At 45.5% G+C, this 25,980-nt stretch overlaps 3 protein-coding genes across 5 annotated transcripts; 1 reads left to right on the forward strand and 2 right to left on the reverse strand.

Annotated features, from left to right (window-relative positions):
- Positions 1-9,272: 9,272 nt before the first annotated feature.
- LOC127316528 (uncharacterized) lies at positions 9,273-12,190 on the reverse strand. Its single transcript, XM_051346946.2, has 6 exons — positions 11,657-12,190; positions 11,357-11,546; positions 11,187-11,273; positions 10,217-10,324; positions 9,869-10,138; positions 9,273-9,526 (listed from the first exon to the last, which is right to left on the reverse strand). The coding sequence occupies exons 1-6, from the start codon at positions 12,124-12,126 to the stop codon at positions 9,431-9,433; spliced, it is 1,221 nt and encodes a 406-aa protein (XP_051202906.1). The 5' UTR covers positions 12,127-12,190; the 3' UTR covers positions 9,273-9,430.
- Positions 12,191-14,701: 2,511 nt separating this feature from the next.
- LOC127316529 (uncharacterized) lies at positions 14,702-21,723 on the reverse strand. Of its 3 annotated transcripts, none has more exons than XM_071824724.1 (7): positions 21,184-21,723; positions 20,986-21,094; positions 17,207-17,287; positions 17,037-17,117; positions 15,779-15,886; positions 15,417-15,686; positions 14,702-15,116 (listed from the first exon to the last, which is right to left on the reverse strand). In XM_071824724.1, exons 1-7 carry the CDS (start codon positions 21,651-21,653, stop codon positions 15,021-15,023), a joined length of 1,215 nt encoding a protein of 404 aa, XP_071680825.1. In that variant the 5' UTR covers positions 21,654-21,723; the 3' UTR covers positions 14,702-15,020. The 3 variants fall into 3 exon arrangements, with proteins under 3 accessions (XP_071680825.1, XP_071680824.1, XP_051202908.1); XM_071824723.1 differs by having other exon boundaries at positions 20,986-21,112; XM_051346948.2 differs by lacking the exons at positions 20,986-21,094; positions 21,184-21,723 and adding an exon at positions 17,479-17,929 and having other exon boundaries at positions 17,207-17,397.
- On the forward strand, positions 17,545-20,729 carry LOC127316527 (uncharacterized). The gene is made up of 5 exons (XM_051346945.2): positions 17,545-17,676; positions 17,771-17,833; positions 17,923-18,463; positions 18,556-20,105; positions 20,191-20,729. The coding sequence occupies exons 2-5, from the start codon at positions 17,820-17,822 to the stop codon at positions 20,456-20,458; spliced, it is 2,373 nt and encodes a 790-aa protein (XP_051202905.1). The 5' UTR covers positions 17,545-17,676; positions 17,771-17,819; the 3' UTR covers positions 20,459-20,729.
- Positions 21,724-25,980: the final 4,257 nt, after the last annotated feature.

The following is a 25,980-nucleotide window of genomic DNA, read 5'->3' on the forward strand; positions in this document are numbered from 1 at the left end:
TGATCAGAGGTGATATGATGATGAATAAAAATCTGAATATAAACCTTGGTTCAATGGTTTCACTCAATAGCATCAATAATAAGTAGAAATCAATACCGGGAGAGTTTCCCCTATCAAACAATCAAGATCCAACCCAAATCGTTACAGTGGTGACGAGGTGCAGCGGTGGAGACGGCGGTGATGATGATGGAGATGATGGTGATGGTGATGGAGATGATGTCCAGCTCGATGACGATGACGATGGCGTCGATTTCCCCCTCCGGGAGGGAATTTCCCTGGCAGATTTCAGCCTGCCGGAGAGCTCTTTTCTCTCTGGTGTTTTCCGCCCCGCAAAGGCGGCTGTGACTCTTCGCGACTATCCTCTGGTGCTTAGGTTTTCGCGACGAAGATGTACGCGAAGGAGAGGAGGCCAGAGGGGGCTGTGGGCCCCCTCCCCACAAGGCGGCGCGGCCAGGCCTTGGCCCGCGCCGGCCTGTGAGGTGGGCCCATGGTGGCCCTCCTCGGCTCCTCCATTTGGCTCCCTTCATCCTCTGGAAAAATAGGATTTTTCATATAATTTCCGTCAATTGTTGATCTTCCAAAATATTGCATTCTGACGGTGCTTTTTCCAGCAGAATCCTGACTCCGGTGCGCGATCCTCCAATAATCATGAAACATGCAAAATAGATGAAATAACATAAGTATCACCTCTAAATATGAAATATATCAATGAATAACAGCAAATTATGATACAAAATAGTGATGCAAAATGGACGTATCAATGCGCCGAAGAAGAAGCTCTCCCATGGTGGATTATGGGGGAGCAATCCACATGGTGGTCATGGTTATGTGAAGATGCGCCGAAGAAGAAGCTCTCCCATGGTGGATTATGGGGGAGCAATCCACAAGACTTCGTCAAGCAAGCACAAGCAAGAAAGGCGTTCCATCTTGTTGAGGTCAAGATTGTCGTCATCAAGCTCAAGTGGAATGCGCAAGTATAAGGTTTGCTCTTGATAGGATTTCTTTCTCACCGGTCTCATAGTGTAGTTGGAGAACGGTTTATAGTTTAGTTGCCGTACTATCAAAAGGGCTCTCGAGTGGTCAGGAAGAAGAGGATTTACAAGAAGACCGCGGTGGTCGGAACGAGAGTCCTAACCCGCCAAGCACGGGGTCGTAAGATCGGACCCCAATGAGAGCTCTTTTTTGGAACATCAGGGGTTTTGGGCGTAGGGGGCGCCGAACCCTGCTTAAAGATTACCTCCGGTTGCACAAGATTGATATTGTTTGCCTTCAAGAGACTATCAAGCAGGATTTCTCGGAGCAGGAACTTAGAAGCCTCGAGGTGGGGGATAAATTCTTTTGGTGCTGGCTCCCAGCGAATGGGCACTCGGGTGGGATGTTGTTGGGCCTTAGAGATAGCGTGTTTGATGTGGGGAGAGTTGCTCTTGGCCAGTTCTTCATCAGCGCCTCGATTTTATGCAGAGCTGACAACTTCAAGTTTGAGTTTATCGGGGTATACGGACCAGCTGATCATGCTTTTACTCAAGTGTTCCTTCAGGAGATTTCAGCAAGGGTGGCAGCCTCGGATCTTCCTATCCTTATGGGAGGGGATTTCAACCTGCTGCGGGACGCGGCAGATAAGAACAACGACAGAGTCAACTGGGCAAGGATGGATCTTTTCAATGATAACATTGCTTCCTGGGGTCTTCGGGAGATTCCGCGCACGGGGGCGCGCTATACTTGGACGAACAAGCGTCTTAATCCTGTCAGGTGTGTGCTGGATAGGGTTCTCATTGCCCCAGAGCTTGACATCCACTTCCCCCTCTGCTCCCTGATGGCAGAAACCAGCTTGGGATCAGATCACACCCCACTGTTTTTAGACTCGTGCCTAGACCTTCAGTGTGCGTCCAATAGATTCTTCTTTGAGTGCAGGTGGATGGAACTACCGAACTTTGCAGATATGTTTGCTGCTATCTGGGGTGAGCTCGCTGCCAAGGTTCGAGGAAGGGACGTCCTCGACTGGTGGAATTTCATGAGTGGTGGGGTGCGGAAGAAGCTCAAAGGCTGGAATGCGAACAGAAAGGTGGAGGCAAATGCCGTCAAGGCGGCGCTGCTGCAACAAATCAAAGACTTGGACCAGAAAGCAGACTCGCTGGGACTGGATGGTGAGGAATGGGCATTCCGCTATCACCTCGAAGATCAAATCCTGGCCATCTTTAGGGATGAAGAAGAATACTGGAGACAAAGGGGAAGAGTCAGATGGCTTTTGCAAGGAGACTCCAACACGGCGTACTTTCACGCTGTGGCCAACGGTAGACGCAGGAAGTGCTGTATTCTGAGACTGCTCACAGACAATGGTCCAATTTCGGAGAAGAGACAGATTCAGGAACACATTTACGACTTTTACCGCAGGCTCCTGGGATCGACCGACACAAGGGTGTGCTCGCTGGATCCAGGGGCGTGGGGGGTGGAGGACAGAGTCTCTACACAGGAGAATGAGGAAGTCATGCGCACTTACTCTCAAGAGGAGCTGGACATTCTGGTACAGGAGATGAAATCTGATACGGCCCCAGGTCCTGATGGCCTCCCGGTCCAATTCTTCAAGAAATTCTGGCCATTGATCAGGATGGGAGTGTTACACATTATCAATGACTTCTTACTGGGAAGAATCGACATCTCCAGACTCAACTTTGGGGTTCTATCGCTGATTCCTAAGGTCCAGGGAGCTGACCACATCTCCCAATTCCGGCCGATAGCGCTTATCAACGTGATCTTCAAGATGGTCTCAAAGGCGGTGGCCACCAAGTTGGATCCGATCGCTAATAGGGTGATTAGTCCCAATCAGACAGCGTTCATCAAGGGCAGGTTTATTCTGGATGGGATCTTGGCTCTGCATGAGGTCGTCCATGAGGTTAAGGCCAACAGGGAGGCGTGTATCCTGTTAAAACTGGACTTTGAAAAAGCTTACGACAGGGTCAATTGGGATTTTCTTAGGGAGGTCCTCAGTTGCAAAGGCTTCGACTCTGGGGTCGTCCACCGTCTGATGCAACTTGTGTCAGGTGGTCAGACCGCTATTTCTATCAATGGCGAAGTGGGCCCGTTCTTCAGAAACAAGAGGGGAGTCCGGCAAGGGGACCCGCTCTCCCCTCTTCTGTTCAACTTCATGGCGGAAGCTCTCTCCGTCATTTTGACCAAAGCGAACTCTGCCGGGCACATTGCGGGGGTTGTGCCGAATTTGATCCCAGGGGGAATCACGCACCTTCAGTATGCGGACGATACGATCATCATGATCCAGGATGATGACCAACAGATTACCAACCTCAAGTTCATCCTTATGTGCTTTGAGGACATGTCGGGACTTAAGATCAATTATCACAAATCTGAGGTGATTATCATGGGGAGATCAGTGGAGAGGCAACAGTTAGTGGCAGATCAGCTCAATTGCAAACTGGGAGAATTCCCGTTCATCTACCTTGGGCTGCCTATCTCGGATAGAGCGTTGACTATGGAACAATGGTTGTTCCTGGTTAGAAAACTGGCTGCCAAAGTGGAACCCTGGTGGGGCAAATTCATGTCGTCGGGAGGGCGGCTGATTTTGTCCAACGCTTGCCTCGCCAATCTCCCAACGTATGCGATGGGCCTTTTCCTGCTGCAAGACGGCATCCACGCCAAATTTGACTCACACAGAGCAAGGTTTCTTGGGAAGGGGTGGGCCCTAAGAGAAAATTTCACCTAGTCAACTGGCCGGCAGTTTGCAGACCTAAGGACTGTGGGGGTCTGGGGATTGTCAACTCCAGGCTTATGAACGCGGCCCTCCTTCTAAAATGGGTTTGGAAGTTATACCAGGATGGAAACCAACTGTGGAGACAACTGATCAATGCTAAATACCCCAGCGCGGATGATATCTTCACGGCCTCCGGCCAGCGGGCTCAGGTTACGGCGCGGTTTGCACAAGATTAAGCATCTGTTCAAGTTAGGCGCTAAACACTCCATAAGGAACGGACGTCGCACTAGGTTCTGGATGGATCGGTGGGTGGGGGATGCACCTCTTAAAGACAGGTTCCCAGGGTTGTTCAGTATCGCTTATTCACAAATGGATTTCGTGGCCCAGGTTTGTGGTTCCAATGAGCCGCTGAGATTCCGAAGACAGTTGGATCAGATGTCTACCAGAGCCCTCGAAGAGTTACAAGCTGTGATCGTCTCTACCGTGCTCGTGGAAGGCCCGGATAAGGTGTCCTGGCGCTTCGAGAGTGACGGGAGGTTCTCAGTTAAATCCATGTATGCGCGACTGGCACAAGGGGCGACGGTGGCGCATTTCAAGGATGTGTGGGCAGCGAAAGTTCCGCTTAAGATTCGTATCTTCTCATGGCAACTAGTTCTCGATCGTCTTCCCTCTAGTGCCAACATTCAATCCAGGCATGGCCCAGGCAACGGTAACTGCTCTCTTTGCGGGGAAAGAGAGACGGCGGACCACATTTTCTTCACCTGCCCTTTGGCTATGTTTGCCTGGAGCGTACTTAGGCAGATTCTTCAATGCAGCTGGTGTCCCGCCTCCTTCCCGCAGTTTTTTGCGATTGTATCTAATTTCGCGGGCCGGGCACGTAGAACGATTTGGAGCCTGTTTCTTGCACAATCCTGGGCGCTTTGGCTTATCAGGAATAAATTGTCCATGGAATCTAAACTCATTCGACACCCGGCTGACATTATTTTTAAAACCCTGTTTTGTTTGCAGCAGTGGCTCATCCTGGCGAAACCTCTGGACCGTCCCTGGCTTAGGTGGCTGATTTCCGAGCTCAGACGGGTGCACGCTCTTCATAGGCCGGACGACTCCTGAGGCTGCTCCGTGTCTTCGTCATTCCAGGGGGAGGATGTCGACTCGTCTCTGTTCGCTGGTTCTCGGTCTGTTAGGGGAGGCCGACCCCAGTTTACTTGCTATGTGTGTTATCTTGGCTAAGCTGTATGCCGCAGCATGTAATGAACCTTGCTGACCTTGTTGGGCTTTATTAATTTAAAGTCGGGCACCTCGTGCCTTTTATCTAAAAAAAGTGAGTAACTCGATCGTATCGTTCGGAGAGAGCTCAAACCTGTGCATCCTTGCATCATCTTTTTTGGTTGTTATTTGGACCTTATCCATGTGATGTTTTAGAGCTTGTGCTTATTCTCATGACAAGCTATAGTTCATCGAAAACGGATTTCGCATAGATCACTTGTTGCGTTTTTGATATTGGAGTTTTTCTCGGTTTCTCATATTGAGAGATTTCACTCTAAAATACATAGAAAAAGCTACCCCACTTGTTCTTAATCTTTTCACTCTTTGTGGGGTAGCTCTTGTCATCCTCTTTACAACAAAATTGGTTTCACCTAAATCCAAGTCTCCTACCTCAAGTTGTTGCATTTTCCATATTGGAGGTTTTACCGGTTTGCCTTTTTTAGATAGGTAAAACCTTTATTCATTTGTTTCTATCCTCCCTTGTTGAACTATGATGGTTTCCTGCATGATCTTGTAGAGATTGTTCCTAGCTTTAAAACAAGCCCAAGATCATCGAAATCGGAGTCCGGATGCAAAAGTTCTTAAGGTTTTCGTATTGGATATTTGGGTAAAAACAGGGGGCCGGAAGTGCCGCCGGGAGCTCCCCGGCACTGCCGCCGGGAGCACTCCGGCAGTGCCGGCCTGTCACGATTTTGGCCCCAACGGGCAGTTTTCTCTGCCCCTATTTAAGGGGGTCTTCTTCCCCAAAGTTCCCCAACGGTTAGAGCTCGTTTTGCCTCCATTGTTGACCTTCTTTGAGCTTGCTATCTCCCTCTCCCTCCCATGAATCTTGCATCTATTTGAGAGAAAGATAGAGGAGATCTAGATCTACATCTTCACCAATCAAATCCCTCTCTTTGTGAGGGGAATCCACTAGATCTAGATCTTGGAGAAATTTGGTGTTCCTCCTCTTTGTTCTTCCTCTCTTATTCCCCCAATAGCTTTTGCAGCTTTGTTGGAATTTGAGAGAGAAGGACTTGAGCATCTTTGTGGTGTTCTTGCCATTGCATTTGGTGCATCGGTTTGTGTTCTCCACGGTGATTCGTGGAGGTGAAAGCAAGAAGGTTGTTACTCTTGGGTTCTTGGAACCCTAGACGGATTCTAGGCCTTTGTGGCATCTTAGTGGTGTTCTTGGGGACTCCAATTAAGTTGTGGAGAATCTTCAAGGGCAAGGCCTTTGTGGCATCTTAGTGGTGTTCTTGGGGACTCCAATTAAGTTGTGGAGAATCTTCAAGTGCAAGGCCTTTGTGGCAATTTATTGGGAGCCTCCAATTAAGTTGTGGAGATAGCCCCAAGCTTTGTGCGGGTTCGGTGACCTTCCTAAGGTCCCATAGTGGATCGAGGACATCCCTTTTGGTGGGAATTCTCGAGGAGAATACGGTGGCCATCGTGCATTTGGAGTGACTTGTCCTCCACACCGCTCCAACGGAGAGTAGCACTTGCAAGAGTGTGAACTTCGGGATACATCGTTGTCTCCGCGTCACTTCGGTTATTTCTATACCCGAGCTCTTTACTTATGCACTTTACTTTGTGATAGCCATCGTGCTTGAAGTTATATATCTTGCTATCACATAGTTGCTTGTATTGCTTAGCATAAGTTGTTGGTGCACATAGGTGAACCATAGTATATAGGCTTTGGGCTTGACAAAGTAAACGCTAGTTTTATTTCGCATTTGTTAAGCCCATCTCGTAAAAGTTTTAAACCGCCTATTCACCCCTCCTCTAGGCAACATCCGTGTCCTTTCAGGTTTTTAGTGTATTTTTAGACACTCAAATTTAATATTTCACTTGTTTCATTGTGATATGGTATATGTTATGAATGTCATTTGTTACACCCATTGATCTATGAATGTACCATTTTTATCCACCACTAAGTACTGCAATTGGAAAGAATAACAGTGCGATCACCAATTGATTCTCGACTGAAATGGGATAAATGATTGATTATGATGTTGGCAAGTGCTGTTGCCACTCTTTCCCTTTCATACTTATCATTTATTATTTCTTGTGTTTCCGTAGCGTAGCATGGGCACTTTACTAGTAGTTTTAAAATGGCCGGATATAGGATATAGCTGCTACATGTGAAAAAAAAGGCTATAGCAGCATGCGAATGCCTTTAGCCGCACCTTACTCGAAAGGTTATAGCTAGACTATAGCGAGGCTATAGCCGGCTATTTAAAACTATGTTTTTTTATAGAACATCGTTTGATAGAACCTAAGTCGACCGATCCACAACTCGGATCATAATAACCTTAGGTCTAAGAATCGACTGAGACATGCAAATGACCAATTACTCATTGGATCTTATTGTGGGTTAGTCCGACTCGCTAAACACTTTAGCAGAGTCCGTGTAAGTCGGATTTGCATGGACCATGCCCATGACAGGTGGAACCGTGCCATTAACCGACTTGCATATTAGTCTGAGTCGTATGTCCAACACAACCTCAATGACTAAAGACAGTACATAAACAACATAATATATAGTTCCACATATGAATCACGTATTCGATGATATATATAAGAGTTCATACAGGGACAACCTTACTTTATGAATACATTGATAAATACATCATCTATGATTGCCTCTAGGGCATATTTCCAGCAGCGGCTCGACGCAAATAGATTAAGTCGTCCGCACCGACCCATTCCCCCGCCCATATTTAGGCAAAGAATGCGATGCCGCAAGCGTGGCGCAAATCATTCATGTGTCCTCTTGCTTCACCCTGGGCCGTTAGTCATATACTCGAAAAAACAGTTAGGGAGTTTTCATTAATATATGGCCAAAATGACACATCTTTTTAAGGAGGGGTTAAACATAAAATAGGAGACAATCGTATCTATTTGCTGTCGCACGCCCTACCATTGCTGAGGCTGCTCGCAGTCGCACGACCTATTGGTTGCCGTTGTGGCTGGTGGGGTCGGCAACATCGGGGCCATGGCGCGAGCCTAAATCTCAGCTCTCCTGCTGCGCATGGTGATGCTCCCTCTCATCGCGGCGATGCCCGACCATAGACATGGACATGATCTCCCCTGTTGCGCTCACGGAGGGTCAGCTTCGCCTCGTTCTCCGCCTTCCGGTGCGCATGGGCCTCCGCCATGGCGACGTCCCAGCGAGCTGGCTTTGCGAGCAATGACACCTCCATGTCGGCGTTGTGGCCGGCTCTGTTCCGCTCCCTCGCCTCGTCCTCCACCACCATCGTTGTGGCCTCCCCTTCTAGCTCATAATTCTCCTGGCCCTTGCTCGCATGCCGGCTCCGCCTTGCCTCCTCCACCACCTAGCATGCTACTCGATGGGCCGCCACCGAGGAGACCTGGACAGCCGCACACCTGTTCACCACGGCCTGCCGCTCCACGGCCATGAGCTACCGTGTGGCCTCATTGCGCTGGGAGGTCTTGAACAGCGTGAGTAGAGCCCGCTGCTCGTCGGTGATGTATGTGGCATCGTTGTCGTAGTCGAGGTCGTCGCACCTCTAGCATACCGAATAAACTCTACTTTTTTCCTCGTCAAAACAAAGCGCACTTTATTTTCGCTATAAATCTATATATACATGTTTATTGAGTTACTTTGTATTTATTGCATAATGTAGTAAATACGTAGTAGACTAATGTGGAGGACAGTTGGGAGAAAATACAGATCATTATCAAGAGGAGGATTTTGCCCAAAAGAAGGCAACACAAATTATCTTGTTTAGCCGGGCGACAGGAGAGGAAGACCGGCAGGCAAGCAGCCACAACCTAAGGGACGAAGACTGTCGCTGCTGAAAAATATGAGAAATAAAAGGAAGTAGAAGTGCAATCTGAAAGTTGCAACTAGAAGGTATGGGGTTCAATACTCGGAGCATGGAGAATCCATGAGAAATTGCCCGGACAACACTGAGCCGCTAGCTAATGATCTGTATTTTCTCACCCATATTTGTGTTGTCTAGTATTTAATATATTATGCAATAAATGCATAGCAGCTGAAGAAACATGTATATATAGACTGATAGCAAAAATAAAATACATGCATTATGAACTTACACAAGGCATCTATGTGCCTTCATGAAAAAAATGTACACAAAGAAGTCTAGAATAGTATCAAAAGTAAGGATGTCATCGCGTACATCTTATTTGTTTAGTTCATCTTATTATTAGACAAATAGGATTCATCGACGACATCTTAATTGTTCAGTTCATCTTATTAATCAGCAAACATCATGTCGAAAGGTTGGATTGCCAGCCAAAGCTAGAGGAGGATTTCGCCTAAAAGAAAGCAACAAAAATCTGAAAGTTGCAACTCGAAGGTAGCAATGACCTCATATTCAGTAAATTCGCTGCAAAGATAAACTATTTACACAGCAGGTTTCAAACCAACAATAACATCGTTAAGCAACCACGATATGCAATGTACTTGTCGGCCTACTGCAAACCCGACCACCGAGCTCAGTGCACCATCTTGTAGCACAAAGCACTGTCCCAGATCATCCGCACATCACATTCCAGCATCTCCTTCACAGAGTCCACCTCTTTATTCCCGTCCTGGGAAATGAACAAGAGGACAATGAATGTGCTGTTCAATCCACCGTCAATTCAAGAAATACACCAACGATAATTAGAGATCAGAGTACCCATATGTTGGCACGAAATTAAGACGCTCATACTCCCCGCAAAAAAATTAAGACGTTCATATTCCCCGCAAAAAAATTAAGACGTTCATATTTCATTAGACTTTTTAAAGATTATTTGAACATTTTTTAAGAAAGTACATTTGCCTACATAAAATGCATAAAAGTAAAATATAACAAAATATCTAGTAACTTGCTCGATGATGTCATAGATGCGACATGATATTATCTTATGAATCAATTTTCTGTTACTAACCTGCAGTCTATTTGATATACCAATTAGTTTGAAGCTAACTTCATTGGAAACCTCTCTAGTCGAGCTCCGGTGATCAAACCAGTCAGAGTGCCTTAGCTTGAACCTTAATGTTTTATTTCTGAAAGCTTTGTAGTTGGTATGCCACACTCCAACTAAGCTGAACCTCTCACCAATCGATTCCTTCCCAAGTGGCCATCTGAGCGCCCCTTTTACATTAGGATCAAGAATAGCGGAAGACACTAAGCTCTGTATGGCATTTTCCACCTCAGGCTGCAAGTGATATCAAATGAGTCTGCCGAACATAAGCTTTTTCTAGTGAGGATCAAGGTAGTTCCAACATGAACTCACATCTAAGTTTTTCAGGATCCTTTTGGTCCTCAACATCAGCCTTAAGTCAAGGTCTTGGGACAGACAGGATATGTCTTCCACCAACTGTCGTATTGTGTCCAATTCAACCTGCACAAGAAGTAACATCGGAGAAGAATGCAAAGCAAAATTATTGTTAGCTATTGCCTTATAATGAATTGTAGTGTAGTACATATGAACGATTTAGCACAGCCACGGTATGTAAATCGCATATCATAAACTAATCAAATGCCCCTATTCAGGATATAAAAGAAAACTTCAAGATTTCCTCGCCTATCTATAGGGGAATATGTTATACCAAACAATATTTGCGGTAGAATGTAACAAAATGAGTAAAAAATGAACAATTACCACTGAGTTACAGACAACCTCTACCAGTGAGCAGAACAATCTCACTTCAGGCTGAGGTTAACTTGTTTCTATCAATAATTCTTTCATAAGTATTTGCATGCTTCTAAATTATTATTTTTGCACGAGTGGCTACATCTAAATTGCCCAACAATGCCTATGAATCAAAATAAGCATGATACTCCCTCCATTCGGGTTTACAAGCACTATTAAGTTTCTCTTAGTTTTACTGGGTTTATAACAAATATCAACATCTATAATACCAAATCGTTATCACTAAACCTATCACGGAACATAATGTGCTTATAGGGTCTTGTATATATTTTTCATGGAACACTTGCCCAAATGGGTGTCATTTTGTATTATAGAGAATATCAAGATGGCGAGAAATAGGAAAAAAAGCAAAAGGAGCCTATAGCCTATCTAACAAAAAGCTCAGAGACCGCAAAAAAGCGGCCACATCATATCAAACTAAACAACTTTGACTGAAGGTAAAATTTGTTAGCCTTTTAAACCTAAAGATGGAGTAGTTAATAGCCACAAACTCCAGAGTTGAGATTTGTAGGAACCAAATATAAAAGCAAGGACGGAGTGTAAGGCATACCTTATGGATTGCAAGCTTCCCATCTTGTTGCAGGGTGCATTTGCAAGACATAGTAGAAATAGAATCACTACGGTGCTTGTCAAATATCTGCCATCACATAAATGATTAACTAGCTAGTCTGAACAGAAAACTAGTACTAGGATAACTCCCACATTGTTAGACGTGCAGACCTTGACATGGTAGTGTTCTTTTGACGAATCGAACTCCAGACCCATCAGTTTGACAACGGATCGCTCCATGTCTTCAGAACACTCCTTGGGCACATTGGTATAGAATGATTTACGGACCTTGCTCTTGGATCCTTCGTTCCCTGCCTTTGCAGCTTCCCGGAGCGAGTCCAAGGAGACATGTGATCCACCACTACGCAGACAAGCGTTACCACTTAGATTTTTTTGCACGCTCATCGCAACAAGGTAATGAAGAAAGAAAAAAGAAAAACAGCTGAGACGGGTAGCAGAAAAAAGACTCACCGTTGGAACAGGACCTTCCCCACCCTGGCAACGAGGCTCAGCTTCACTACCTCCGACTCCTCATTGTCGGGACTAACATGGTGCGTCGCCCTCTCCGCCGCAGCGAGGAGTTCTGGCAGGAACCTGTCGGCGATGGCGGCGGCGGCCTCCGCTGAGGAGCAAGAGGAGGCTTCCGGGGAGGAGAGGGAAAGGACGAAGGGCTTGGAGCCGGTCTTGCGCTCGACGGGCTCGCACGCGAAGGGCTCGAGACGGAAAGAGTCCGCGTCGTCGGAGTCGGGGGAGAAGGGCGGGAGCGGGGACCAGCGGGAGACGCAGCCGGCGGCGTGGATGATCTTGTTGCTGGACGGGCGGAGTAGGTGTCGGCCACGAGGGGCAGAAGAGGAGATGGAGAGGGAGCCGAGGGAGGAGGTGGGCGGGGCGGGGTCGGAGCCGCCGCTGGAGTGGCGCTTGTGGGGCGGGAGGTAGGCCATGGCCGGCGGATTGGAGAATGAGGGGAGAGGGGAGGTTGGCGGTGGGTTCTTGTAGCCGGCTTTAAATTCGCGGAATGCATACGGGAAAAGTCCAAGAGTCGCGACGCATACTTGTTCAGTTTCCAAGCACTGATTTGGGCATTAATATCCTTCGTAGTACGACTCAAATCCTATGCGTGCAAATATGGTCGATGCTTTGGTCTTTCGGTTCTCGGAATTGGTGATCTCAAGTTCTCAACCGGTGTCCATTTGGTGTTCTGGAAAGAAAACAAAAAACGGTGTCCATTTGCATTTTCTTATAGAATTTGAGGCATTTGATTGTTAAAAAAATAGTGAATTCGTTTAGGAATAAATACTCAGCATCCTATTTGCAACAATTCTATTGCACCGCTGCTTTTTTTTCGCTGGGTACGGGTACAGGTAGAGCTGTCACATACCTGTACCTATCGCCTTCAATCTTACCCGTCACTCGTACCCATACCCGTTAATGGGTATAAAATTTTCCCATACCCATCACCTGACATGGTAAATGAGTACTGTGGGTAAAAATATCCACGTTTACAACACATCAGAAGGATCAAAAAATATTATAGGTGGGGAAGCAATCCAAAATTGGGGTCTAATCCACACTAACGTGCCAGCGATTATGAGACCGGAATGGGTGAGGTTGAGCCTAGCAACATGAAGATGTGATTATAGGGAAAAATAAGTAGTTTAGAATATTACGATGATCTTTTGTCAAATTTAGATGAGTAAATGGATATGTGGGTATGGGTTCTACGATCCCGTATCCGTACCCGCTCTACTCGATGGGTATGATATTTTCTCATTTACAAATTCATGGATAATGTTTTATCCCATATCCATACTCTTATTGAGTTTTTACCTAACGGGTACGCGGGTCCTTCCCTAGGAGCTATTGAAGTGGAAAGAGATCTTCCTCGGAACGTGGTGTTTTGGCTCGTAAGTGTACGTAAACCAATTATAAAAGATGCCTAAAAATAAATTTTAAAGCGTTGAAAATTCCAAAAGAAAATTTGGCGTGCGCATTCACACATAGAAGTTTAGGAAAACAACATTTGTATGGTATGTGTAAAAAATGGTAAATAAATGTCTTGTGAATAGTCATATTGGAGCGTCGATAATTATCTTTTTTAGAGAACCAACCTGTCGGAGAACGTTCTTTTCTCTTATAAAAGCAAAATATTCTTTCGAAACGGGAGAACATTCCTCTCGATAACGAGGCACATATGGTAATTTTTTTTTCTCGGAGCTGCTCATAGAGGTATGATGTGCGTGAAGTTTTGTAGAATTTTTTGACTATTCAAAATATTTTTTTGAAGTAATAGGTTCATAAGACCTAGGGTATCTCCTGCGGGGCGACCCAAATGGTACCGGACTGTTCGAAACGGTCCGTGCGGACGGGCGGATAGCCTGCGTACGCTCAGCGACGCGACGCAAACGGACCGGCTCGCGCAACCGACCCATCTGTTTTCCAAATTTGGGTCGCCGATGCGTCAACCGGATAGCGAGCGCGTCCTCCCTATGGCCAACCTGGGCCCTCCCACCAGTGGGATGAAAGCCATAGAGAAGACTCCTCTGTCTCAAACCCATGCCCCCCCCCCCCCCCCCCCCGTCAGCAGTTCCCAGCGGCCCCCGTGGTAACCAACAAGTACATCAGTTGTTGCCGCCGACTACGCCATTGGCAAATTTTCGGGCCGGCTGCTACCTTCCCCGGCCGTTGTCGACTCCTCTCCATGTCCTAGAAGGACGCTAACCTCGTGCGTTGCCGGAGTTGCCTGCGCATTGTCCTCCACGCCACCGGGCAGAACAACAAATCTTCTGCAGACGCAAGCTTGGCCAGCTCGCTCGGCGGTGCACCCACAACCTGCTCGTCCGGTCGCCAGAGCAAGTTCATTGTATGAATCACGTCCAAGTTTCTTCTCTTCTGTTGCACCGGCAAGGGCATAGACATTGAAGTGATTATCAAATATCATTGTCTTGTGCATATGAGTAGCAAGGAAATCGAGTTTTTTCTACAAGAATGTCACTGAATCATCGGTGGATGAGGAGTCCGGCAGTGAGACCGAACTCTTGTTCGCCGCTGCAAGCATGGTGCACGACCATTATCCCTTGTCAAAGCGAAGAGGTGGGCCGTCGGTGAAGCGCAAGGTCAACAAAGACCGATATCGAGTCAGTGGACACGCTGATCTTATGCGAGACTATTTCCACCATACCAATCCGATTTACGATGCGAAGATATTCTGTCGCCGATATTGGATGTCCAGAAAGTTGATTCCGAATATTCTTCATGGTGTGAAACCACATGATGAGAGTTTAGTCTCACCTTGCTAAGCTAAAGAGCTTGTGACCAGCTTATAAGGGAGGCATTCTATTGTGTGCTAAAATAGTAGAACCATCACATGGAGCACACACGTAGTGCGTGCGCAAAGGTGAGACGCCTATTTATATACGGAGGGAGTACATGTTTCTTGAGTTACTTTGTATTTATTGCACAATGTAGTAAATACGTGGTAGACTAAGGTGGAAGACGGGTGGGAGAAAATACAGATAATTAACAAAAGGAGGATTTTGCCAAAAAGAAGGCAACACAAATCATCTTGTTTAGCCGGACCACAGGAGAGGAACACTGGCAAGCAAGCAGCCACAGCCTAAGGGACGAAGGCTGGCGCTGCTGAAAAAAATGAGAAATAAAAGGAAGTTGAAGCGCAATCTGAAAGGTGCAACTCGAAGGTAGGAAGGACCACATATTCAGTAAATTCATTGTGAAGCAAAATTATTTACACGACAGGGCTACAAACAAACATTAACAACGTTAAGCAACCACACGATGCAATGCACTTGTCGGCCTGCCGCAAACCTGACCACCCAGCTCAGCGCGCCATCTTGTAACACAAAGCACTGTCCCAGATCATCCGCACAGCAGATTCTAGCATCTCCTTCACAGAGTCCGCCTCTTTACTGCCATCCTGGGAAATGAACAAGAAGACAACCCATTGCGTTGTCAATCTACTGTCAATTCATGAAATATATACCATCGATAATTACAAATCAGAGCACCCATATGTTGGTACGAAAAGAAGATGTTCTTATTAGGTGTGCACATGGCATGCTAATGGTTTTTTTAACAAGGCATGCTAATGAAATAGGCAGAAATGAATAGAGCCAAACATAAAATGCATAGAAGTAAATGTAACAAAAAATCTAGTAACTTGCTCAAACAGATGCACAATGCTATTATCTTATGAATCAATTTCCTGTTTACTCACCTGCAGTCTCTTTGATATACCAGTTAGTTTGAAGGTAACTTCATTGGAAACCTCTCCAGTCGAGCTCTGGTGGTCAAACCGGTCTGCATGCCTTAGATATAACTTTAATGTTTTATTTCCAAAAGCTTTGTAGTTTGTATGCCACACTCCAACTATGGTGAACCTCCCATCAATCGACTCCTTCCCAAATGGCCATCTGAGACCCCCTTTTACATCAGGATCAAGAATAGCTGAAGACACTAAGCTATCTATGGCATTTTTCACTTCAGGCTGCAAGTGATATCAAATGAGTATGATGACATAAGCTTTTTTTTCGAAAATAAGAAGATAGAGAGGATCAAGGTATTCCAACATGAACTCACATTTATGTTTTTCAGATTCTTTTTGGTACTCAACATCAGCCTCAAGTCAAGATCTTGGGACAGACATGATATGTCTTCCACCAACTGTCGTATCTGATTCAGTTCAACCTGCATGAGAAGTAAAAGTAGAGAAGAATGAGAAGCAAAATTATTGTTAGCTAGTGGCTTATAATAAATAGTAGTGTAGTGCATATGAACGATTTAGCAGTCACGGTATGTAAAACACATATCAGAATCTAACCAAATGCCCCTATTCAAGATATAAATGAAAATTTCAAGATTTCCTCACCTATGTACAGGGGAATATGTTATCCCAAACAATATCTGCGGTAGAATGTAAAAAAAATGAGGCAAAAATGAATAATTACCACTCTGAGTAAGACACAACATCCACCAGTGGCTAGAACAATCTTACTTCAATTAATTTAAAGCAAACTGTGAGTAAGCAACATAATGACTTGTTTTTAGTTTAAAAAGGATATGGGGCTGAGTTTGACTTGTTTCTGCAATTTTTTTCGCTAGGGAACATAAGGGTTTTAGAGCTTAACATTCTGTTATAGAACTACGAACAAAGATATGTTACTGCTTTAGAAAAAAAAAATTTATAAGTATTTACATGCTTCTAATTTTTTTAAAAAAATTGTACACATGGCTACATCTGAATTGCCCAACAATTCCTTTGAATCAAAATAAGCATGATACTCCATCCATTCGGGTTTACAAGCACCATCAAGTTTCTCTTAAGTCAAACCTTTTTAAGTGTTTATAACAAATATCAACATTCATAATACCAAACCGCTATCACTAGACCTATCACGGAATATGTTTTTCATAACGTGCTTATAGGGTCTTGCATATTTTTTCATCGAACACTTGTCCAAATGCGTGTCATTTTGTATTAGAGAGAAAATGTCAAGATGAGGAGAAATACAAGCCAAGACCGAAGGGCGAGAAACAGGAAAAAGCAAAAGGAGCCTATAGCCTATCTAATAAAAAGCTCAGAGAACGCAAAAAAACACCTACATCAGATCAAACTAAACAACTTTAACTTTATAAAAAAATTACTAGCCATGTAAACCTGAAGATTGAGTAATTGATTCCATACTACTATATATTTAGCAGTGATCCTATATAAAATTACAGTTAGGTAACTGGTAGAAGCCAGAAACTTTTTAAACATAAAGAAGCCAGAAACTCCAGAGTTGAGAGTTCTCAAAAACCAAATATAAAAGTAAGGACAGACTGGAAGAAAGCACACCTTATGGATTGCAAGCTTCCCACCTTCTTGCACAGTGCATTTGCAAGAGATGGTAGAATCACTTTGGTTCTTGTCAAGTATCTATCATACATTTAAAGGGCCAAAAATGATTAACTAGCCTGAAAAAATAAATAAACTAGGATAACTCTCACACTGTTAGACGTGCAAACCTTGAGATGGTAGTACTCTTTTGCTGAGTCAAACTCCAGACCCATCAGGTTGACTCGGGATAGCTCCATGTCTTGAAAACACTCCCTGGGCACATGGGAGAATTGCTTTTGACCCCCAAAGTTGGGACGCGTTTGATAATAAACCCAAAATTTGGCTGGCCTTGTTCTCAGCCCCACGCGACGGCTAAATTCTGGATGATTCCCCCACTTCTCCTTATTAGCAGCTGAATTAACGTTTAATAAAAGAAAACTGTTCTTTTTGACTAATATACCCTTCCTGCAAGGCACGTACAGAGGGCGTTGACGCGAGCGACTCAAAATCCAATCGCTCTGCTCGCTCATCCCTCCCCGTTCTGTTCTTCCGCGACCGAGCCGCCAGGAGAGCTCCGACCGCCGACCGCCGTCCGCCGTCCGCCGCCCTGCTGCCCCGCCCCCCGCACAGATCCGCCGCCCTCCATTGCTGCCCACAGGTAAGACAAGGTTCCCCTTTCTTTTTTCCATGGCTATGGCTTTCTTTCTCTCGCACGGTTGGCTAAATCGTAGAAACCCTAAATGTTGTGGTAGATTCGCATGGGGATTTGAGTGGGAGGAGCCGGATTTGACGAAGGGTGTGATGGATCTGCAGAGGTAAATGCATATTGCCTTGTTTAGCTTGACATCTGCTTGAGTTTAGGTGTGTAAAATTTCTGGGTTTTTTTTCTATCTATATGTATTAGGACGGATGGAGTTTCTGAGCATGTTTCTGCTCAATCCAATGAGGTAGAAAATGTTAGTAGCATTGTTGATTGGTCAAAACTTGTGATTGAACCTGAGAAGGATGAGGTTGAAGAGGAGTCTCTTGATGAAAAAGGGATACCAGATGAAAAGCCTGTGAATGAGAATGCGATGTTCGCGCTGCTGGGTCTAAAAACAGAGGCAGATGAGGACGGAATGAAGCCTTGTCCGATTGTTGCTCCTACTCCTGACTTAGATGATACTAAAGATGTGGCTATTCTTGTTGATGATATGGCTGAAGAGGAAGCACTTATTGCATGGGATGAACGACACCCGAAGATGGATATAGGGACACCTTATCCTGATATGGCTGCATTTAGAAAGGCAATCAAACAGTTTGCTATCAATGGAGAGTTTGAGTATGGCACTACAAAAAATGAGCCAGCCAGGTTTCGGGCTTTTTGTAAAGGTCAAGGCATAAAAGGTGAACCTTGCCAATGGTGTTTGTTAGCTAGTTGGCAGAGAGACCAGAATTGTGTGATGGTAATATTATTTTCGTGCTTCATTTGTATCGTTTGCAAATAATATGTACCATTTGTGTGTCATGTAATAACTTGTACCCTTTGTTGCTGTAGGTTGTGAAGCATCAAACTGAGCACATTTGTAGCTCGACGAGTGGAAAAGTGACAAGCATGACTGATCAAGCTTGGGTGGCTGAAAGGGTAGCAGCTATGTTGAAGAAAGATCCAACAATTGGTGCTACCAAGATACTGCATGTGTTGCAGGATGAGTATCATGTCACACTTGACTATCACACGGTGTGGAAAGGAAAACAAAAGGCAGCAACCAGCTTGTATGGGAGTTGGGAAGAAAGTTTCAGGATGTTGTACAACTACAAGGCTGAGATAGAACTGAGATCTCCAGGGAGTATTGTAGAGATTGATACAACTACAGTTGATGGCCAGGTACATTTCAGCAGACTATTTATTGCTTTCAAGCCTTGCATAGATGGGTTTTTGAATGGATGCAGGCCTTATATTAGCATTGATTCAACTCATTTAAATGGCAAGTGGAATGGCCAGTTAGCTGTAGTTACTGCTTTGGATGGCCACAACTGGATGTTCCCAGTTGCTTATGGCTTTATTGAGTCTGAAAATGGAGATAATTGGGCCTGGTTCATGAATCAAGTGAAGAAGGCAATTGGGGACCCTCCGGTATTGGCTGTTTGTACTGATGCTTGCAAGGGTCTTGAAAATGCTGTCAAAAAGGTTTTTCCTCAAGCTGAGCAGCGTGAGTGCTTTAGGCATATGTACCACAATTTCAGGAAATATTTTCATGGTGATGTGTTTGGACGGTTGTGGCCTGCTGCTAGGGCATATAGGTATGAGGAATATAAACATCACATGGAAAAGGTGTTTGCAGCATCGGAGAAAGTATATCCTTATCTTAGGGATTACCATAGTTTGCTATGGATGAGGTGCATGTTTAACCCTGCCATCAAGTGTGACTACATAAATAACAATCTTGCTGAGTGCTTTAATGCTTGGGTGCGAGATATCAAGGACTTGCCTATAGTTCAACTAGCTGATCAGATTAGAGAGATGATTATGGCACTATTTAGGAAGAGAAGAATGCTTGCTGAGAGGTTTGCAGGGATAATACTGCCATTTGTCATACACCAATTGAATGCCAAGACTAGAGGACTAGGACATCTCAAGGCTAAAGCATCCGCTGATTTTAGTGCGGAAGTGAGAAATATTAACAAGGATGATGAAAGACATGTGGTTAAAACACTCACACACGAGTGTACATGTCTACAATGGCAGCACACGGGCAAGCCTTGTGACCATGCCCTGGCTTTCATAAATGTTCTGCAATCTCGCAACTTTGTCAACATGGAGGATTACGTACATGAGTACTACTCTGTTAGCAGATTTAAGGCAGCATATGAAGGTGTAATTGAGCCCCTTACGGACAAGAATCAGTGGCCACAAGTGGATACAGGTTTTGTATTGCTTGCACCAATTCCAACTGGCAAGAAAAAAGGTGCTGGAAGAACCAGAAAACAGAGGATGAAGAGCTGGTGGGAAGGTGGATCAAGGACCGGATCCTTGAACAAATGCAAAAAATGCGGGGAGGTAGGACATAGAGAAGCTAGCTGTCCTAAAAATGGAACAAAGAAAAGGTACAAACTAATACTTGTTGTTGTTTTCTATCTATAACACCATGGTTCTTTTACATGTAAATAATTCGAATCGCTTCTTTTGTAGGAATAGCAAGGGGAAAAAACATCCATCTCCATGGTTTGATGTTTCAGTCAGCAATGCAGTCCCTTCTACACCAACAAAAAGCAAGGCTGATGCTACTTGTAGCAGTCCTGGAGCTATCACAAGGAGCCAAACTGCTTGTCAAGCTAGTCCTGGAGCTGTCACAAGGAGCCAGGCCGCATCTCAGGCCGCTACGCCACCAACAAAGTCTCCAGCAAAAGGAAAGAAGAAGAAAATGACTCCTAAACGGAGGAAATTAAGCGAAATGTGAGCTTGTTTGTGGCTGTCATGAAGTCACATTAGTTGCTGTCATTTTATTGTTATGTAAGCCGTGAGGTGCAAACTCACTTTTATTGCTGTTTGTGTGAGGTAGAAACTCACTTCTATTGTTGGTTCTGTGAGGTACAAACTCACTAATATTCCTATTTGTGAGGTAGAAACTCACTTATTTTGATGTGCACGTGAGTTGGAGACTCACATATATTTGTGGCTGTGCACTCGTATTGAACTTATTATCTATTCTATGAAATTATTTTTGGCTGTGCACTTTTGTTGAGCATATATCAGATTTGGCATTCAGTTTTTGGGCAACTTATTGTTTGGCTGTGCACTAAAGGAACCAGGGTATATATGTCTATTCATATTTATGTTTGATGGTTATATGCTGATGCATTTGTTAATCATGCCAAAGGGGGGTATGAGCAACATCAACACCAGCTGGGGGGGCTGAGAACCAGAGTGACAAACAATGGGGTATATGATCCAAGTGAGCCCAGCCAGAGGGGGTTATAATCAAATCTCCCTGGGCACATTAGTGTAGAAGGATTTACGGACCTGGCTCTTGGATCCTTCGTTCCCAGCTTTTGCGGCATCGCGGAGCGAGTCCAAGGAGACATGTGATCCACCACTATGCACACCAGCATTACTGCTTAGCATTCTTTGCACGCTCATCACAAGGTAATGAAAAACAGAGACGGGTAACAGAAGAAGACTCACGGTTGGAATTGGAACAGGGCCACCTTGCCCACCCTGGCAACGAGGCTCAGCTTCACGACCGCCTCCTCCTTGCTTGGAACATCGTGCGTCGCCCTCTCCACCGCAGCCAGGAGTTCTGGCAGGAACCTCTCGGCGATGGTGGCGGCCGCGGCCTCCGCTGAGGAGCCGGGGGAGCCTTTCGGGGAGGAGAGGGAAAGGACGAGGGGCTTGGCGCCGGTGTTGCGCTCGAAGGGCTCGCACGCGAAGGGCTCGAGACGGAAAGAGTCCGCGTCGTCGGAGTCGGGGGAGAAGGGCGGGAGCGGGGACCAGCGGGAGACGCAACCGACGGCGTGGATGATCTTGTTGTCGGACGGGCGGAGCTGGTGTCGGCCACGGGGGGAAGAGGATATGGAGAGGGAGCCAAGGGAGGAGGTGGGCGGGGCGGGGTCGGAGCCGCCGGAGCGGCGCTTGTGGGGCGGGACGTAGGCCATGGCCGGCGGATTGGCCGGCGGCTTGGAGGTTCGGGAGTTGAAAAGGGAAAGAGGGAAGTTGGCGGTGGGCTCTTGGAGGTCCCTGGCAGTTGAAAAGGGGAAGAGGGAAGTTAAGGGTATCTCCAATGCGACCACCCATCCAGCGGCCCGCGTGTCCGAATGGATCGAACTAGATAAAAACCTGACCTAGCGTGCAGACTAATCTCAAAAACGGATGGCCACGTTTGAAATTATCCAAAATCGGTCCAAATCTGGGCCGCGTTTGCGTGACCGTGGACGCCGATGGCTGGTCGGTCGCGTCAGCCCCTTGTCCGCCCCTAGCTCGCGTGTCATAGGAATATAGTTTCTTTCTTCATTACAATTAGACATTACATTTTTCTTAAATATTCCTACTACTAGTCTAGCTATGTACGGGGCCGGCGTCCTCGCCGGCGACTCGCCGCTGACTCGCCGTTGATTCCCAAAACACCGGAAGCTGGATATATGGCGAGTCGGGCTTTTATACTAGCAAACAAGCCACCTCCCGGAGATTCAAGAGAAGCATTGTACAACATGGCTATGGCAGGAGTTGGAGTCATGGGAACAGCCTTCGCGAACACAAGTACACCTCCCGAAAGTGCTCCAAGGCAAAATAGTCCACGACCCACGGTGGTAGTATAGGACCCTCCAATAACGAGCACGGCAAGAGATACAACGACACAGGCGCGGGTCGATAGGGCGCGACAAGAAAGGAGAGAACGTCGGCATTCACCAGAGGTCGATGAGGAGGATATGTGCGGGCTCCCTTGTTTCACTCGACGAGTTCGCAAAACGCGGGTCCCATCTGGTTTCAAGTTGCCCGACAACTACAAGAAGTTCGATGGCCTGCAAGATCCCGAGGATTGGCTAGTCGACTATCTGGAGACAGTAAAATTGACGGGAGGAACCAAAGCAACTGCCATGCAGAGCATCCAGGTGCACCTAAGTGGAGCAGCACGATCATGGATAAAAAAGTTACCGCATGGATCTATCGACAGTTGGGAAACTTTCGAGGACATGTTCGTGAAAAACTTGTTATCTACATGCAAGGAACCTGCGTCAATAGAGCAACTAAGGGCCTGCAGATAAAAGTATGATGAGTCAATGAGGACGTACATCCAGAGGTGGAACATTATCAAAAATTTGGCAGAGAACATATCTGACGAAAGAGCGATAGACGCGTTTGTTGCTGGGATCGGAAGGAAGGACTAGTCGAGGATTTGGGAAGGACTAATCCGAAAACAATAGCAGCACTCATGGAAATAGCGAATCGCTGGGCAGATGGAGAAGATGGTGTTCACAACAAATGGCATAGATCGCCTGAGGACGATCGTAACCGAAACATTCAAAATAGACGACGCTTTTCTCGCCAGTTTTCAGGCTATGACGGTCCCAACCAAATATCGGCTGGCTTCCGAGGCACTAGTGGAGGTAATAATCGAGATGATTATCAAAAGAGTGGTGAACAGTGCAGCGATTATATGAATGGTCCCCGTCGTAGCAGGCAAAATAATGGACCAAGGTTCCAAAGGCCGTATGTGTCACCCGAAGATCTCTTGAACGGACCATGCCAAATGCAATTTTTTCTCGACAACAACGGAAAGAGGCAGTCGGGACATCTGCAGAAGGATTGCCGAACTTTCCATGCACTACATAGATACGCAGGGCATGCCAATGCATAGGCAGCAAACAGGAACCCTCAAGGGCCAAGGAGTGAGATCCATCTTCCACCTCCACCCGCAATCACAGACGAAAATCGACACCAGTTACAATTAGCGGCAGCTCCAACTAATGGTCCTTATATCGACACCAATGGTGCGGTTGCAATGATTCAGAAGTGCAGGCCCTCCAACAGAGCTCAAAAGGTGATTTCGCGACAAGTCTTTATGGCAGAAAAGATGTTGATAACCCTTAAGTATAGGGGATCGCAACAGTCTTCGAGGGAAGTAAAACCCAAATTTATTGATTCGACACAAGGGGAGGTAAAGAATACTTATAAGCCTTAACAACTGAGTTGTCAACTCAGCTGCACCTGGAAAAGCACTAGTAACAGGGGTGATGTGAAAGCAGCAGTAATATGAGAGTAGTAGTAATAGTAACACAGCAGCAGTAGCAGTAACACAGAGGCAATGGCACCAGAAAATAGTTAATACTACTTCCAATGACATATAGAACGAGTATATGATGATGAGAGATGGACCGGGGTTCCGAGCGATCTACACTAGTGGTAACTCTCCAATAACAAGTGACAAGTGTTGGGTGAACAAATTACAGTTGGGCAATTGATAGGATTGAAAGCATTAAGACAGAACATCAAGATTATTAATCATGTAGGCATGTTTTCCATATATAGTCATACGTGCTCGCAATGAGAAACTTGCATGACATCTTTTGTCCTACCAGCCGGTGGCAGCCGGGCCTCAAGGGAATCTACTGGCTATTAAGGTACTCCTTTTAATAGAGCACCGGAGCAAAGCATTAACACTTGGTGAAAACATGTGATCCTCATATCACAGCCTTCCCCTCTGGTTGTCCCAATTTCTGTCACTTTGGGGCCTCGGGTTCCGGACAGCAATATGTGCAAACAACTTGTAGAATCTAAGCAATAATTATAGAGCTTAAATCTAAGATCATGCCACTCGGGCCCTAGTGACAAGCGTAAGCATAACAAGATTGCAGCAACAATAACTTCACAAACTTTATAGGTAGACTAATCATAATGTATCATCCATCGGATCCCAACAAACACAACACCGATTACATCAGATGGATCTCAATCATGTAAGGCAGCTCATGAGATCATTGTATTGAAGAAGATGGGATAGAGAGTACCAACTAGCTACTGCTAGAACCCGTAGTCCATGGGGGAACTACTCACGGAGCATGATGGAGGCGGTGGCGTCGATGGAGATGGCTTCCGGGGGCACTTCCTCATCCCGGCAGGGTGCCGGAACAGAGAGTTATGTCCCCCGAATTGGAGTTTCGCGATGGCGGCGGCGCCCCTGGAGTCTTTATGGAGTTTCGTCAATCCGTCTCGCGTTTTTAGGTCGAAAGGGCTTATATAGGTGAAGAGGCGGCGCAAGGAGGCGCCTGGGGCCCCCTCACCATAGACTGGTGCGGCCAGGGGGCCACCCGCGCCGCCCTATGGTGTGGGCCCCCTGCTGCCCGCCTCCGACTCTCCTTTGGTGTTCTGGAATCTTCCGGGAAAAATAAGATACTGGGTCTTTGTTTCGTCGAATTCCGAGAATATTGCCCAAACAGCCTTTCTGGAACCAAAAACAACAGAAAAACAGGAACTGGCATTGTGGCATCTTGTTAATAGGTTAGCTCCGAAAAACGCATAAAAACATTATAAAGTGTGAGCAAAACATGTAGGTATTGTCATAAAATAAGCATGGAACATCAGAAATTATAGATACGTTGGAGACGTATCAGCATCCCCAAGCTTAGTTCCTACTCGCCCTCGAGTAGGTAAACGATAAAAAGAATAATTTCTGTAGTTACATGCTACTTACATAACCTTGATCATACTATTGTAAAGCATATGAGATGAATGCAGTGACTCAAGGCAATGATCTATAGTTGCTAACAAATAGATAACATATAGCAAAACTTTTCATGAATAATACTTTCAAGACAAGCATCAAAAGTCTTGCATAAGAGTTAACTCATAAAGCAATAGATTCAAAGTAAAACCATCGAAGCAACACAAAGGAAGATTTAAGTTTCAGCAGTTGCTTTCAACTTTCAACATGTATATCTCATGGATAATTGTCAACATAAAGTAATATGATGAATGCAAATAAGAAAGTATGTAAGAATCAATGCATAGTTGACACAAGTGTTTGCTTCTAAGATGGAAGGAAGTAGGTAAACTGACTCAACATAAAGTAAAAGAAAGGCCCTTCGCAGAGGGAAGCAGGGATTAAATCATGTGCTAGAGCTTTTCAAGTTTTGAAATCATATAGAGAGCATAAAAGTAAAGTTTTGAGAGGTGTTTATTGTTGTCAACGAATGGTAGTGGGCACTCTAACTCCCTTGCCAAGCAGACTTTCAAAGAGCGGCTCCCATGAAGGACGTTATCTCTACCACCAAGGTAGATCATCCCTCTTCTCTTTTGTTTACACATGTACTTTAGTGTGGTTTATTTTTATTTTTGGGTGACACTCCTTCCAACCTTTGCTTTCACAAGCCATGGCTAACCGAATCCTCGGGTGCCTTCCAACAATCACATACCATGAAGGAGTGTCTATTTATTTTAGTTTTATTTAGATGACACTCCTCCCCACCTTTGCTTTCTCAAGCCATG

This window comes from Lolium perenne, chromosome 7 (assembly GCF_019359855.2).
Source record: "Lolium perenne isolate Kyuss_39 chromosome 7, Kyuss_2.0, whole genome shotgun sequence".
NCBI classification, from domain to species: domain Eukaryota; kingdom Viridiplantae; phylum Streptophyta; class Magnoliopsida; order Poales; family Poaceae; genus Lolium; species Lolium perenne.